The 16,234-nt window shown below is 37.0% G+C and overlaps 1 protein-coding gene across 4 annotated transcripts in view; it reads right to left on the bottom strand.

Moving 5' to 3' along the window:
- The window catches only part of LOC136866294 (sorting nexin-4), a 166,599-nt gene that overhangs the window by 132,559 nt on the left and 17,806 nt on the right, over positions 1-16,234 (bottom strand). For all 4 annotated transcript variants that reach the window (XM_068226685.1, XM_067143124.2, XM_068226687.1 and 1 more), the window contains one exon: positions 11,568-11,784. In XM_068226685.1, the coding sequence (XP_068082786.1) occupies positions 11,568-11,784 (217 nt within the window). The remainder of the gene's footprint in view (positions 1-11,567; positions 11,785-16,234) is intronic.

The following is a 16,234-nucleotide window of genomic DNA, read 5'->3' as shown; positions in this document are numbered from 1 at the left end:
TTAGACACCAATATTTTTAACAAATTCAGTCCCTAGCCATATTATTTGATGCACCTGGTTTTATTTACAATACATTGCCTTTGAAGGGCTTGCTTTGTAATATGGCTCACTTAATCATTGTTACAATGGGCTGAATAATGTCAGAGAGCTATTATGTGAAATGAACATATCTGTTGTAATGTATCATTCTTGTGACAACATATTTCTGATGAACAAGTATCAGTTACATTATTGGAAGGAACAAGAGCAGACGTGTTTGAAGACCGTGTTATTAATATGGGTATTATTGGTTTTTTCTCATCTTACAGTGATCTTAAACTTATGATTTTTTTTATTTGTAAGAGACTGTTTATGAAACATAATTGGTAAAAACAAGTGATCTGACACTTCAAAGGACTGCAGAGGTAACAGCTCTGATTGGCACCAAAATTTTGAGATTTCTCGAAGATTGCACGTATCTCAATCATCAGTGAGGTAAATAAAGACAAACTGACTGTGGTGAGGAATTATCACCTCAAAGGAGGAAAGAGAGTGGTCGGAAACCAATAATTACGCCAAGGTCTGAATGCTGCTTAAAGAAGGTATTTCAATCGGTCTGCTTCTACGAAAGAAATTAAACTTAAATTTGAACACTGAGACAACCCTGCAGCTGAAACAACTGTAATGTGAAAACTTTCACAAATGAACTTGAAGGCCCACAGCCCTGTCCGGAACCCAAAATTAGTGGCTGCTTTGATTGCAAAAACATCTTATATGGGCAGAGGAATACAAGCATTGAGATTTATACTTCTGGAAATCAGCAAGTTTCATTTAAGTGTATATGCCTTGTGATAAATGTATTATCAGCATTCAAGGCCATTCCTAAAGCAAAAGCTCATGGCCTTTACATTTCATTTCAGATTTGGTTTAGTGATGACTCAATATTTGAAATTTTGGCAAATAAATCTCAGTTTGTGCGAAAGCACTTTGATGAAAGGTACCATCCCGACTGTGTTAAATTTTCAGGAGAGCCTTTTTTTGGTCCAGAGGTTAATCTTTACTTATTTGTAAAAAAAAATTTTTGTATTGTAGCTTTTGATGTTCTTCTACACAATCTACCATGAGAAAATTTGATATTTACATATTAAAAAAGTAATATGTGACATATTATCATGACCATATCCAGAGTGTGACTAATACTAATATGACGAATGGAAAATTATCTATTGTTACTGATGTTCTAATCATACTCGCACTGGGAAATAAAATACGGAGGAAGGAACTAAAACATTAAGATCAAATGACACTACTTTATTCATAATTGTATGTACAAAATTGACCAAAGCAAACTACCATAAATTCACATTAATATCCTGCATCTGAAATAAGAAATTATTCACACTAACAAGTCTTACTATGACAAAGGACGTACAATGCACAGAAACTGACTGGAAATTCGTGTTTAAACAATAAAATGAAGAGAGAGAAAATGGACATTGATATTCACACAAGACAGTCTGCAATAGTTGAAAGAAGTTTAATCATCATCTATGTGTTCTTTTATGTCAGGATAAACTTCTGGAACTCCGTATGCACACTTCAGGTTGTGACAGAACGGATGGAATATTTCCGGAACTAGTAGTAGAAGATCCACAATATCCTTCCTTTTCTCTCTTGTGATTGGCAACAGAGCAGTGGAACATCTTTGAGGTCGACGTACAGCATCGGTTTTCCCTCTGCGAATAAAGCTTAATTGTTTAAAGTCTTCATCCTCTTTGAGACTATTCTTGAAATGAATCATGCCAAACTCTTTAGTGTATCTGAACCACTTGGCATTTAACCAGTTAAATGGTTCTTCATTCGTGTCCTTTCTCAATTGCAATGTGCACTTTAACAAACCTGAGAAGTCCAAAAACATCAGAATGAAGGAGTTCCGTAACTTCAAAATGTCTTTTCTTCCCTGCTGTACGTACCAATTGGTACCAATCATGCCGATGGTAAATAGGGAGTTCTAGTTTATTCTTTTGCTTTTCAATAAATGCATGGTCAACATCACATTTCATAGGGCTATGGCCACTGATCATGAACTTGTGATCAATTACTTCAAAGTTAGGATTATCTTGCATTACCGTCAAAAGCACCGAGGCCACATGGGAGTTCTTATTTTGACCTCCACAAGGATCAGAGTAAAGAACTACATGTTTAACATCTGATGGGAGCAAAGTAAATTTGCAGGCATTTATTATAGTTAACGTTATCGCTGTATTCTTCACATTGGCTCCATTTTGCCATCTCTATTTTGTGAAGCACACCGATTGTAGCTCAGAATTGTAAACGAAATAATAATACGTACAACCTCAAACACTGAATGAAGCTTCCCGTTTGGCTTCCATAACCTTCTTGTATATTTGCAATAACATTGAGATAATCTTTCACTGAAATCATTCCACTACTGTACAATGTGAGAGTAACAAGCAAAGCTAAATTAAATGTTGTAACAGTGTGCTAGCAAGACTGCATTGTGAGTTCATGTTGAGGAAGTTGTCTTACACTGTTTTGAGTAATCACGGGAAGCTACGCTGTCTCATCAAAACAGTATAACTTGAGTTGTTATACTTTTCTTGAACACAACTCAAAACTTCAAACTAGTACTCTATGAATTAAACCGAATTCCATAGCCACTTTTCATTTTAGACTTATACTGATTTGACCTTTCAAATGAGCGTATTTTCTTACATAATATAGGTGACATCTCATTTTAGCCATTTATTACTTAGACTCTTTTGCCTTAACACTCTAGAAATATCCTAACAAAGCAATGATTTCATCAGTTACCACTAACTGGTAGAGCAGCTTTGGCTGGAACCATGTGAAAAGTGCTTTCTCCAAATCTACGTACCTTCCTTTTTGCTAACGGCTGAACTTTGCTGATTTTGAACCCAGTTCTTAGAACTCATCCAAAATAGAGTGTTTTATTGATGACTGTACATAGCGTGTTACAAGCAATCCCCAAGTCTGAAGCAACTTCAGTTTTTGTTTTGTGCAGATTAGCGTCCACTTCTCGTATAAATTTTACTTTTTCATCTATGATATAACTTTTCCTTTTCCTGTTTTCCATGGCTAATCAAAAGCAACTGAATGACAAAACTACTGTTCAACACTAAACACTAGATACCAGCACCGTGGACATTTTACTTCTCCATTGTTCCCATGAAAGAAATTCTCATATTCAAACAAATTTACTATATTTGCTTTTGTTTCCACACCGAAATTGCCCACCTTGCTTGTAATGTACCTTAATCTTTGGCAGCACTGTGAAGGTAAAACACGACAAAGGTAGAGGAGGAGCAAGCTAGAGAGCGAAGGGGACCCGCTCGGTTGGCCTTTGTTAAGTCACCAGTAAGCAAGGTTCAACAATATCACTCAGTGAAACTCTTCGAGTTCTGTTTCAGCACTGAAAACCGACCGCTCTACTTCTGCCTACGCCGACAAAGAGGAACCTTCGTAAATACAGAAGTTTCTTTAAAAAAAGCACTTGTTCATTACAATTACGCACAACTCACTTATATTTCACCGACACTTAATACGTAAAACAGCGAATTATGTATAAACGGATTACATGTAAATAAGGTTTAATTAACACGCTTTTGAATTACATTTCGCCGGGACCTAAAGGAAATTACGTACAAATACGAATTACGCAGAACAGAGTTAAGTATAAAGCAGGTTCAACTGTATTGTGCGATTAATTATATAAATTTTCTCGAATCCCTCTTGCAGCACTCAGTTTGGATACAGTATTGAAGCATAATTTTGTTTTTCTGTATGACAAAATTGCGTCAATCTTGTCTAGCATTTAACGAACCAGTCCGCGAGCTTTGAGGCTCAGATCGTACTTCAGGCAGTCTCGGTCCTTCGGTCCCTATGCCATAGTGAGCTGAGCTTGAAAAGCTCATGCAGCAATGAGCTGGTCCGGTCAGAGCTGGAAAAAATCTAAAGAAAAGCAACTCGATTTGTTCTGGGTGATTTCTGACAAAAGAGTAGCTTTACAAAAATGTTGCAAAGTTTGGGCTGGGAAGACTTGGGAGAAAGGAGACGAGCTGCTCGATTAAGTAGTATGTTCTGAGCTGTCAGTGGAGAGATGGCGTGGGTAGACAAATAAGTTTGAGTGGTGTCTTCAAAAGTAGGAAGGATCACAACATGAAGATAAAGTTGGAATTCAAGAGGACAAATTGGGGCAAATATTTATTTATAGGAAGGGGAGTTAGGGATTGGAATAACTTACCAAGGGAAATGTTCAATAATTTTCCGATTTCTTTGCGATCATTTAACACTAGAACCGCCGGAGCGGTCAAAATGACCGCTACACTTTTTCAAAGCCTTATTTTGACCACATTTTCTGTCGTATTGCAAAGAGCTTCAGTGACTTTTCCTGATTACCGGTCAGAATTATCTGTATTAAATGTAATTAATTTTGCGTGATTGGTTAGGACGTAGGTAACGAGTATACCTAGAACCGCCGGAGCGGTCATTTTGACCGTTGTATTATCATAATAAAATGTATTAGAACATGTGCTTATTCCTCTGTTTGAGATAACATTTCTTTATAATTATTCTCCCTGCAATAATTTAAGCACAACTATGAAACTCTGATAGTATATCTACGGCTATTGTTCATTCTCTTCTTTATTCATTTTTCTAAAGGCGGCCAATGGGTCACTCTCCTCTGAGAATAGCTAACATTCTTTCGCTGTCACAATTCCCTAATGATATACGTTATTTTGATGTCAACATTACAACCTTGGTACTGAAATTTAGCAATTAGACTGCAATTATGCCTGGTGTAGGCTGAGAACTGAAATTTTCGATTGTTCTATTACAGCAGTAGAAAATGCAATAGGAAAAGCTGGAAGAAAGAAGGGACGCATCTACACAAGCCTCCCAGGACCAAGTAATACGTTACTAGGTACAGATGGCATCACGGAGTGGACTGTAGGAGAGTTTGTGAAGACTACACCTGGCAGGGTGGCTTGTCACAACATCTTGAAAGAAAATCCAGGACCTACTCCATATTCAAAGCGGTATGTTTCTGACGACAGTGTAGCGTGTGCATGGCGTCTTTTTATTGATGAATCTATATTGAGACACATCAAACACTCTACGGAAACTGAAGCAAAACGCGTATTAGGAGATAAATTGTAGAGTGTAAGTTTAGAAAACTGGAGGCATTCATTGGCTTAGTGTATGCTCGTGGTGTACTTGGAGCCAGTAGCACTATACCTAATAAACTCCGGTCTAAAAATTGGGGGCCACCATTCTTCAGTGAAACAATGGGGAGGAATTTGTCGAGAAATCCATATATTTTTGCGTTTCGACGTCAGAATTACAAGATTAGAATGTTTGAAAACTGATAAATTTGCGTTAGTATCAAAAGTATGGGACAAATTCATTGAAAATTGTCAATGTCTTATATTCCATGTGAAAATCTGTCTGCTGATGAGCAGATTTTTCCAAGCAAAACAAGGTGTCCATTCTTACAGTACATGCCCAACAAACCAGATAAAATTGGTATTAAATTTTGGCTTCTTGTGGACATTGACTCAAAGTTTCCGTGCAATGAGTTTCCTTACCTAGGAAAAGACGATCTCAGACCACATGATGAGGCTCTACCCGAAAGTGTAGTAATGAAGTTGGTGGAGCCGTTTCAAAGGAAGGGGCGAAAAGTGACTACTGATAACTTTCTTTGCAACAGTGAAACTTGGTAAGAAGTTGAAGAGTAATGGTTCGAATATTGTTGGAACCATTAGACGATCAAGGAGAGAAATTCCTAAAGCTGTGAAGGTTATGAAAGCTAGTCTGTACGACTAAACTCTCCTGAAATATTCCAATGACACACTTACTGTTTATCAAGGAAAACGAAACAAGAACGTCCTTCTATACAGTACTTAGCACTCAGAATATGAACTTCAAGCTAATCCCAAAAGGATTCCCGAAACAGAAGACTTCTACTACAATACGAAATTTGGCGTGGACATGGTAGATCAAATGGGAAGAAAATATAATGTTCGATCCGTTACACGAAGATGGCCTGTTCATGTATTTCATAATATTCTTGACTTGGCAGCTATCAACTCCTGGATGTCTGGCTCCATGGCTAAAAGGTAAGCATATTGGCCTTTGGTCACAGGGGTCCCGGGTTCGATTCCCGGCTGGGTCGGGAAATTACATTACATGTTATAAACCTCATTTTAGGTCCGTATTGAAAATTTAACAGTTCAACAATGATAAAGGTGTTTTAATTTATTCCACCTATTCAATACTTATATTATCATGTATAGTTGTTACATAATTAAATTCTTAGTTACATGGGACATGTTTCGCCCTCAATTAAGGGCATCTTCAGCCTAAATACAATAATCAAAATTACAACTAAATTAAAAGTGGACGTTAAATACAATCATCAAAAATACAACTAAAATAAAAAGTGGAAGTTAAAAGTTTAGTCTGTTCTTAAAATTCAGAACAATAAAATTGTGAAAAATGATAAAATAAAAAGATGCTAATGGAAAACTTTCTTATGATTAAACTATAATCTTGTCAGAGACTAAAACTTCTATTAAAATTCGAATTAAAACAGTTCATATAAAATATTGGAAAATCAAAGTGGTAGTAATAAAAAGCCAACGACATGAGGGCGTGTACACAAGCATAAACTTGATTGTCATGAATACAATCTTTTCAAGGCCGTTGATGAAATTCGTAGTAAGTAAGGCAGAAGCATCTATTGAAAAATTGTAAGAGGCCGTTAGCACCGGTAGGTAATAAAATGGCTGAATCCTTGCCGGAAAATGTCAACAGATGCAGAAATAAGTTTTCTGTAAGAAAAGGAAAAGAAGAAATAAGAAATTGAACGTAAGGAGAGAATTCAGTCTTACATAATTTTGAAACAGATGAGGACTTACATGTAAGTGGAAGTTGTTATTTCTTAACTACTGTTGAGTTGGTTGCTGCCCGTCTGTTGGCTCTAAGTCTGGTGTTATAACTGTGCTGCAGAGGCGGTAGCGAACTCGGAGGGGAAGGAATAGGGGAGTGCGGAAGGGAGGAGAGGATGGGTGGAGTCAAATGTGACGAGGCTGACAAAGGGGCGGAGTCAACTGCATTGCTGGAAGTAGGCCTAATATCTGTAGGTATGGGAGGAGTATTAGGGTTTGAAGAATTAAATATATTAGGTATCCTAAATTTATTCGAACTAACTGACTTTAATAATTTCGGCATTAATTCATGTAACATACTTTTATTGTCCGTGGTTTCATTGAGATTCTTTTGCTTATTGTACGTCTGATCTAAATAGATGTATAAACTTTCTAATTCATTCAGCATTCTTCCTTTTTGTATGTTTCTAATTATCGTTAAGTCTTTCTCTATGGATTCAAATCTGTGGCCAGTCTCCCTCATATGCAAACTCATCGCTGAGTATTTCCTATGTTTTTCCGCGTTAACATGTTCCATGTATCTTGTCATAAAATTTCTCCCAGTCTGTCCAACATATGAAAAATTACACTGAGTACATTTAAGTCTGTATACTCCCGATCCTAAATAACGATTCTTATCATAATTAACTTTTTTATGATTAAAGAATATGGACTGGTTAGTATTAGTAGTTTTAAAAGCTATATTAAAATTATGTTTCTTGAATACGCTAGTAATCTGGTGTATAGCTGGATTATTAAAAGTGAATGTAGCATACTCAGTTTTTTTGGTCTTTTCTGGTATCAGATTCGTAGATAATTTGTTCTTAATTTTATTGATTAATTTGTTGATCATTTCTATTTTGAAACCATTTTGTTTAGCGAGGTATCTAATATAATTCAATTCTTTCTTCAAATTCATGGGAGATAGAGGGATTCTAAATGCTCTATAAATTAGACTGTGAAAAGATGCTTGTTTATGTGAACTCGGGTGTAAAGAGGAATTGTTTATAGTTGTAGATGATTGTGTCGGTTTTCTAAATATTTGGAAATCAAAAGCGTTAACCTTACGCGTAACTGTTATATCTAGAAAATTCAATGAGTTATCGACTTCGTCCTCTTTCGTGAATTTCAAATTAGGTTCGATTTCATTTAATTTATTTAAGATTTCTTGACTATGATGTCACTAATAGTCAAGAAATCTTAAATAAATTAAATGAAATCGAACCTAATTTGAAATTCACGAAAGAGGACGAAGTCGATAACTCATTGAATTTTCTAGATATAACAGTTACGCGTAAGGTTAACGCTTTTGATTTCCAAATATTTAGAAAACCGACACAATCATCTACAACTATAAACAATTCCTCTTTACACCCGAGTTCACATAAACAAGCATCTTTTCACAGTCTAATTTATAGAGCATTTAGAATCCCTCTATCTCCCATGAATTTGAAGAAAGAATTGAATTATATTAGATACCTCGCTAAACAAAATGGTTTCAAAATAGAAATGATCAACAAATTAATCAATAAAATTAAGAACAAATTATCTACGAATCTGATACCAGAAAAGACCAAAAAAACTGAGTATGCTACATTCACTTTTAATAATCCAGCTATACACCAGATTACTAGCGTATTCAAGAAACATAATTTTAATATAGCTTTTAAAACTACTAATACTAACCAGTCCATATTCTTTAATCATAAAAAAGTTAATTATGATAAGAATCGTTATTTAGGATCGGGAGTATACAGACTTAAATGTACTCAGTGTAATTTTTCATATGTTGGACAGACTGGGAGAAATTTTATGACAAGATACATGGAACATGTTAACGCGGAAAAACATAGGAAATACTCAGCGATGAGTTTGCATATGAGGGAGACTGGCCACAGATTTGAATCCATAGAGAAAGACTTAACGATAATTAGAAACATACAAAAAGGAAGAATGCTGAATGAATTAGAAAGTTTATACATCTATTTAGATCAGACGTACAATAAGCAAAAGAATCTCAATGAAACCACGGACAATAAAAGTATGTTACATTAATTAATGCCGAAATTATTAAAGTCAGTTAGTTCGAATAAATTTAGGATACCTAATATATTTAATTCTTCAAACCCTAATACTCCTCCCATACCTACAGATATTAGGCCTACTTCCAGCAATGCAGTTGACTCCGCCCCTTTGTCAGCCTCGTCACATTTGACTCCACCCATCCTCTCCTCCCTTCCGCACTCCCCTATTCCTTCCCCTCCGAGTTCGCTACCGCCTCTGCAGCACAGTTATAACACCAGACTTAGAGCCAACAGACGGGCAGCAACCAACTCAACAGTAGTTAAGAAATAACAACTTCCACTTACATGTAAGTCCTCATCTGTTTCAAAATTATGTAAGACTGAATTCTCTCCTTACGTTCAATTTCTTATTTCTTCTTTTCCTTTTCTTACAGAAAACTTATTTCTGCATCTGTTGACATTTTCCGGCAAGGATTCAGCCATTTTATTACCTACCGGTGCTAACGGCCTCTTACAATTTTTCAATAGATGCTTCTGCCTTACTTACTACGAATTTCATCAACGGCCTTGAAAAGATTGTATTCATGACAATCAAGTTTATGCTTGTGTACACGCCCTCATGTCGTTGGCTTTTTATTACTACCACTTTGATTTTCCAATATTTTATATGAACTGTTTTAATTCGAATTTTAATAGAAGTTTTAGTCTCTGACAAGATTATAGTTTAATCATAAGAAAGTTTTCCATTAGCATCTTTTTATTTTATCATTTTTCACAATTTTATTGTTCTGAATTTTAAGAACAGACTAAACTTTTAACTTCCACTTTTTATTTTAGTTGTATTTTTGATGATTGTATTTAACGTCCACTTTTAATTTAGTTGTAATTTTGATTATTGTATTTAGGCTGAAGATGCCCTTAATTGAGGGCGAAACATGTCCCATGTAACTAAGAATTTAATTATGTAACAACTATACATGATAATATAAGTATTGAATAGGTGGAATAAATTAAAACACCTTTATCATTGTTGAACTGGGTCGGGAAATTTAACCAAAATTGGTTAATTCCCCTGGCACGGGGACTGGGTATATGTGTCGTCTTCATCATGTGTCCTCGGACACATCCCGGCACTAAAAGCCATACGCCATTTCATTTCAACTCCTAGATCATTTTAATAATAATAATAATAATAATAATAATAATAATAATAATAATGCTATTTGCTTTACGTCCCACTAACTACTTTTACGGTCTTCGGAGATGCCGAGGTGCCGGAATTTAGTCCCGCAGGAGTTCTTTTACGTGCCAGTAAAGTGCCAGTAAAATCTACCGACACGGGGCTGTCGTATTTGAGCACCTTCAAATACCACCGGACTGAGCCAGGATCGAACCTGCCAAGTTGGGGTTAGAAGGCCAGCGCCTTAACCGTCTGAGCCACTCAGCCCGGCCCTAGATCATTTTCAAACACTGACAGGGAAGAAGTTCAGTCGCCGAAATGACATCCTGAAACTAGCAGTGGAGCTTCGTGTGGGGTACATGGGATCGAAACCTAAGTCTGCGGATAGAGAACCCGAATTTAGGAAGCCTGTGGAAGGAAATGTACAGAATAGGCAATGCCAAATGAGGAAATACAGGAATAAGACAAGTTTTACCTGCAGAAAGTGCAAACAGCGAGTGTGTGGTTCTTGCTCAAAGGACATAACTAAGGTCGTGGTATGTAGTTCCTGTTTCTAAAGATGCAGGATTGCATCAGCGTGTGCAAATACACTGAAGGAAAAGAAGGAGACAAATATGTTGTGGTACGTGGATTTGGCAAACAAGTTTCAGGTCATAAATTGCACTAAATGGAATATTATAGTAATTCTGTTTTCTGATAATGAGTAATAACTATTTTTACCGTTTATAGTAAAGGAATTTGAAGTAAAAACAATGTTTGTTTTTAGTTAAGTGTGTTTTATAGAAACGTTTTTGTGTTGTAATAAATTAGGAAAATATTACATTTGCAAAACTGTTAAATGTTTTGAATCTTTTCCGTGTTAGATCCCATAATTAATGTTTTATAAACTTAGTAATACATATTTTAAACGATGATAATGAGTTACTATACGTATTGAGCATAAAAATAATAATTAGAATACAGCGGTCAAAATGACTGCATCGGCGGTTCTAGGTATACAGTATGTTCCGGCGGTCCTAGTGTTAAGAAACGGCTAGGAAAACAACAGATAGGGAAAATGCCACATGGGCAACAGCCCTAAATGCAGATCAGTAGTAATTGAATTAGATTAGTGATTAATCCTTCCATAAACTACAGTAAAGTTGTATTATAAATGTTGGTGTAAGATGTTACATAAATTGTTTAAAATGTTCAGAACTACACTGTCCATTGTATGGCACTTGATTCTTAAACTTTTTAATAAACCTCATGTGTATTTTGTTACACTTCCTCTGCTACTACAGAGTAAGCAAAGGAGAGATCAAATTTAATATCTGAAAGAACAACATTAAAAAATCAAAGATCTAATCAAGTTATATAATTAGTCAAAAATCACCAGCTCCAGTATTTCTTAGATAAGGAAATGCAAATTACCTCTAAACCAGCCCTTCGACGATCAACAAAATCAGGATCAAAAGTATCAGATGCTACTTTCTGCCAAGTGTACATAACTTTCTTTTCAGGCAATGGAGGTAGCACAACATAAGGATATGTCACTTCTAAGTAGGTTCTCAATAATTCAAATTCACTGTAACGTCGCCACAGTGAACTTATTTTGCTGAAGGCTCCATTCCAATCGAGGTCAGTGACTCTGTAATCAAAATATACAAAGTCTATTAAAAAAATTAGTAAAAATAATTGTATAAATCTAAAGAGTCTGTTTATAATATGTCGTCCGGCTCCATGGCTAAATAGTTAGCATGCTGGCCTTTGGTCACAGGGGTCCCGGGTTCGATTCCTGGCAAGGTCGGGAATTTTAACCATAATTGGTCAATTTCGCTGGCACGAGGGCTGGGTGTATGTGTTGTCTTCATTATCATTTCATCCTCATCACGACGTGCAGGTCGCCTACGGGTGTCAAATCAAAAAGACTTGCATCTGGCGAGCCGAACTTGTCCTCAGACACTCCCGGCACTAAAAGCCATACACCATTTCATTTCATTTTTTTATAATATGTTAAACACAAAAGTAAAAAATCTAAACCAGTAGACACAAAGCACTGACACAACACAAGTCTGGGAAAATTGTCTCCAACCAATAAATTAATCAGGATGCATGTTATTACTCCTCCATCATTCAGCCTGTAAACCTCGTAAATGAATTCTGTATCTCCACAAAGTTACATTAGCAGTAAGCAGCGATGCTTTGCCTTTTATCAATTCTTACTCTAAAGTCAAATTTTAACTTCTAACTTACCTCTGCCTTTATCCCACCCTACAGCCAAGACCATTACTCTGCAAGGCATGTGCACTCATCCACTAAATCTATGCAACTGCATCATTTTTTATTTTTTTGCTAGTTGCTTTACGTCGCACCGACACAGATAGGTCTTATGGCGACGATGGGACAAGGAAAAGCTAGGAGTGGGAAGGAAGCGGCCGTGGCCTTAATTGAGGTACAGCCCCAGCATTTGCCTGGTGTGAAAATGGGAAACCACGGAAAACCATTTTCAGGGCTGCTGATAGTGGGGTTTGAACCTACTATCTCCCGAATACTGGAAACTCATCATTTGAGTTGACTAATATGATTTTTTTTTTTACAAGTATCCTTGATATCTATGCCTAAGTGGCTTTATGCCGCACTGACACAAATAGGTCTTATGGCGATGATGGGACAGGAAAGAACTAGGAGTTGGAAGGAAGCGACCGTGGCCAGTTGTGCTGGGTGTGAAAATGAGAAACCACGGAGAACCATCTTCAGGGCTGCCGACAGTGGGGTTCAAACCCACTATCTCCCGAATACTGGATACTTTTGCATAAGGCCAATGTAAGGGAAGAGTGTTAGAAAGGAGTTCGCTTCAGGGAGCAAGAACTGGATAACGGGTAATACCACACTTTCTTGTAGTTCAATATCGCCCCCTATATATTCTCCACCTTAATTATAAAATATAGCTCTCCAGAATCACTATTTATGAGGAAACATTCAATTTCTTCATCAATAAGAGATGAGTGTATACTTTAAGACTCCATTATGGCTACATGTTAGCAGGAAAGATGTTCCACTCCAACAAAGCTGAAATAACGTCAGATCACTTTCAAAACATGTGAAATGGAGTGGTATATATATCGTACAGAACTTCTTTAGGTATTTCCACAGAATTTCAAAGCACGACACTATATCCCGTTCATATAATGGAATTGGTGAAGTACACACTGCACCAAAATGTGTGGTTTGGCGCTGAATGGGTTAATAATTCACTGAAATGTGGTGCAATACCACGATTAATCACATAAGAACACTTACTTTCACCAAAGGTGTCTGGCTCCATGGCTAAATGGTTAGCGTGCTGGCCTTTGGTCACAGGGGTCCCGGGTTTGATTACCGGCAGGGTTGGGAATTTTAACCATAATCGGTTAATTTCGCTGGCACAGGGACTGGGTGTATGTGACATCATCATTTCATCCTCATCACGACGCGCACGTCGCCTACGGGAATCAAATCCAAAAACCTGCATTTGGCGAGCCGAACTTGTCCCCGGACACTCCCAGCACTAAAAGCCATACGCCATTTTTTTTAACCAAATGTGAATTTTGATGCAATTGCACTATCTGGGAACATAAGTTTAAATGTATCACGTATGTCTGCACATGAACTCCTCTTGTATTTACTAGCAACAACTTTTAACGCCCATAAAATTTCGCCTCAACCACTCAGCCCGGCAGAGAATATAAGAAGAGTATATAAAGTCTGGGAATATGGCTCTACAATCTAGGCTATAAATAATTTTACTCAGACTGGATGAAATGGTATGTTAGGGGAGGCCTAAACATAATTCTCAAATATTCGTGTTGTTAATGGTCCTATCGATAAACACTACATAACAAAAGTTATAGACAATATAATTTCCTATCATTTATGTCTTGCACAGTTTTTTTTCTTTTTTGCTAGTTGCTTTACGTCGCACCGAAACAGATAGGTCTTATGGCGACGGTGGGATAGGAAAGGCCTAGGAGTTGGAAGGAAGCGGCCGTGGCCTTAATTGAGCTACAGCCCCAGCATTTGCCTGATGTGAAAATGGGAAACCACGGAAAACCAACTTTAGGGCTGCTGACAGAGGGATTCTAACCCACTGTCTCCCGGATGCATGGTCAACAGCCGTGTGCTCCTAACCGCAATGCCAACTTTACACCGTTTTACCATACCGGCTATGATAACAGAGATATTCATGAATTCATACTTTTGTTGCTTAGTCTGTCAACATAGAGTATCACTAATGTGGATTTATTGTTCAATGGTGATGGTTGTGGTTTTTGTCATGATTGTTGTAATGTGAAAAACCGCGTGGTCATCAACCCATATCAGCAAGGGAAATTGTAAACATGACTATCAAAATTAGAAAAATATTGTGAAGGAACTTTGTGAAAGGAGTTTCACAGAGTTGGAAGAAAACTAAAAATGAGGGCCTGCAGTATCAAAAGCCCATGAAACTGATCAACAATAACATTACATTGACTAAGATGTACAATATTATAGGTTAGGATCCACCTTTCAATACTCCGTAATAAGATGGTAAAAAGTAGTTACAACCTGTTTAATGGGACCGGTTTCAACACATTTTAAGTGTCATCATCAGCCAATTTGCGAAGATTTTAAAACAACTAGCACATTGAATACAGGCAAAAAATTAACATTGTATCATAACGTAGCAATTCAGTAAATGTTCAAAACACAATAATCACAGTCAAGAGAGTAAACAGAACATCACTATCTTGCGCCGAAAACAAATATAGCTGAAGTACATAAGCAGGTCAAATATTCACTTATGTAAAGTCGTTGCTAGGCAGGTCTTGTAGGCATTTGTTTCTCCGGCCGAAGAGCAAAAGGTGACGTGAATGAAGTCCTAGGAAAACAGTGTAGGATTTAATTTCGTCAAATTTCAAAGTGGATATATAGGTTTTTTAAAATAATTAAAAACGTTAAAAAAGAATAAAGCCAAATAAAAAATATATTTAAAAAATAGGAAGAAATAATGAAAGAAATACGAGGTTCAACTCGAAACAACTTGCCGTAGTAATTGATAAAGAAATGATAAATAGAGAAAGGGGGGGACGTTAATTAGAGGGTGGTGATGGTGGTGGTGGTGGTGGTTATTGTTATTAGAGGAAATACAATTGGGCAACAATCCTTAATATAATACTAATTCGAAGAAAAAAGAAAAAAAAAAGAACCGACACTTCGAAAAATGAAGATATCGGTTAAAGGAAGACAAGGGCCACGAAGGGCGTGAAAATGAAAGACTCCCTAGCCCTCGCAAACCTAATAGCATCGGGGTCGGAAAAGAACAAGAATTGACCAAGGGAGGTCGGACAGGATAGATGAAAGTGAGGAGCCTGGCACAAGTAAGTGGAAGCAATGCCAGGACTCAGCTAAGGGCCCCGTGGTCGCCAACCCACGCTCTGAAGTTCAGAGCCCCTGGGGAATGGAGTTTTTAACTTTAAATTACATTGACTATTGATAATGTGCTTTGTCTCTTCCACTGCCACTCATCTCCGATAGATGGCATTACAGCTGCATGCCCACTAGAACAGCCTACCTGAAAATTGGCAGGAACTAGTTGGGGAATTAAGGTAACTTTCATATGTAGCATACATTTTCTGGTAACTACTGGTATGTGACACACTAGTTTTATTATAGTATTCCAGCTATTCAATCCCTCTTACCAGGTGCTGATAGAAATGGGGAGTGTGCACACTTTACAGTAAATGGCAGACAAATGTTCACCGCTGCCTGCGGTGCGGCCATTCCAGTTCTGGAACTTGGCACTGTTAGAACGCCAGCATAGTACTGTTTGTGAAAAGTGAGAAAATCTGCCCTTTCACATTTGATGAAGCATTTCTTAGGATGGAATTGCTTTTAGACATGGCATTCCAGTTGGTTAATACCATATTCCATAACTGCCAATTTTTAGAAATGAAAAATAGGAAGAATTTTTAATTCTTGGAATTCATCACGTATATTGCACCACGGTCTCGGTGAAATAAGAGACAAGGTAAAAGGCATACATATTTACAGTTACAACGCAAATTGACCATTAAATTTAA

The sequence above is a fragment of the Anabrus simplex genome, chromosome 3 (genome assembly GCF_040414725.1).
Source record: "Anabrus simplex isolate iqAnaSimp1 chromosome 3, ASM4041472v1, whole genome shotgun sequence".
Classification (NCBI taxonomy): Eukaryota; Metazoa; Arthropoda; class Insecta; order Orthoptera; family Tettigoniidae; genus Anabrus; species Anabrus simplex.
This window is presented reverse-complemented; position numbering and strand designations above follow the sequence as displayed.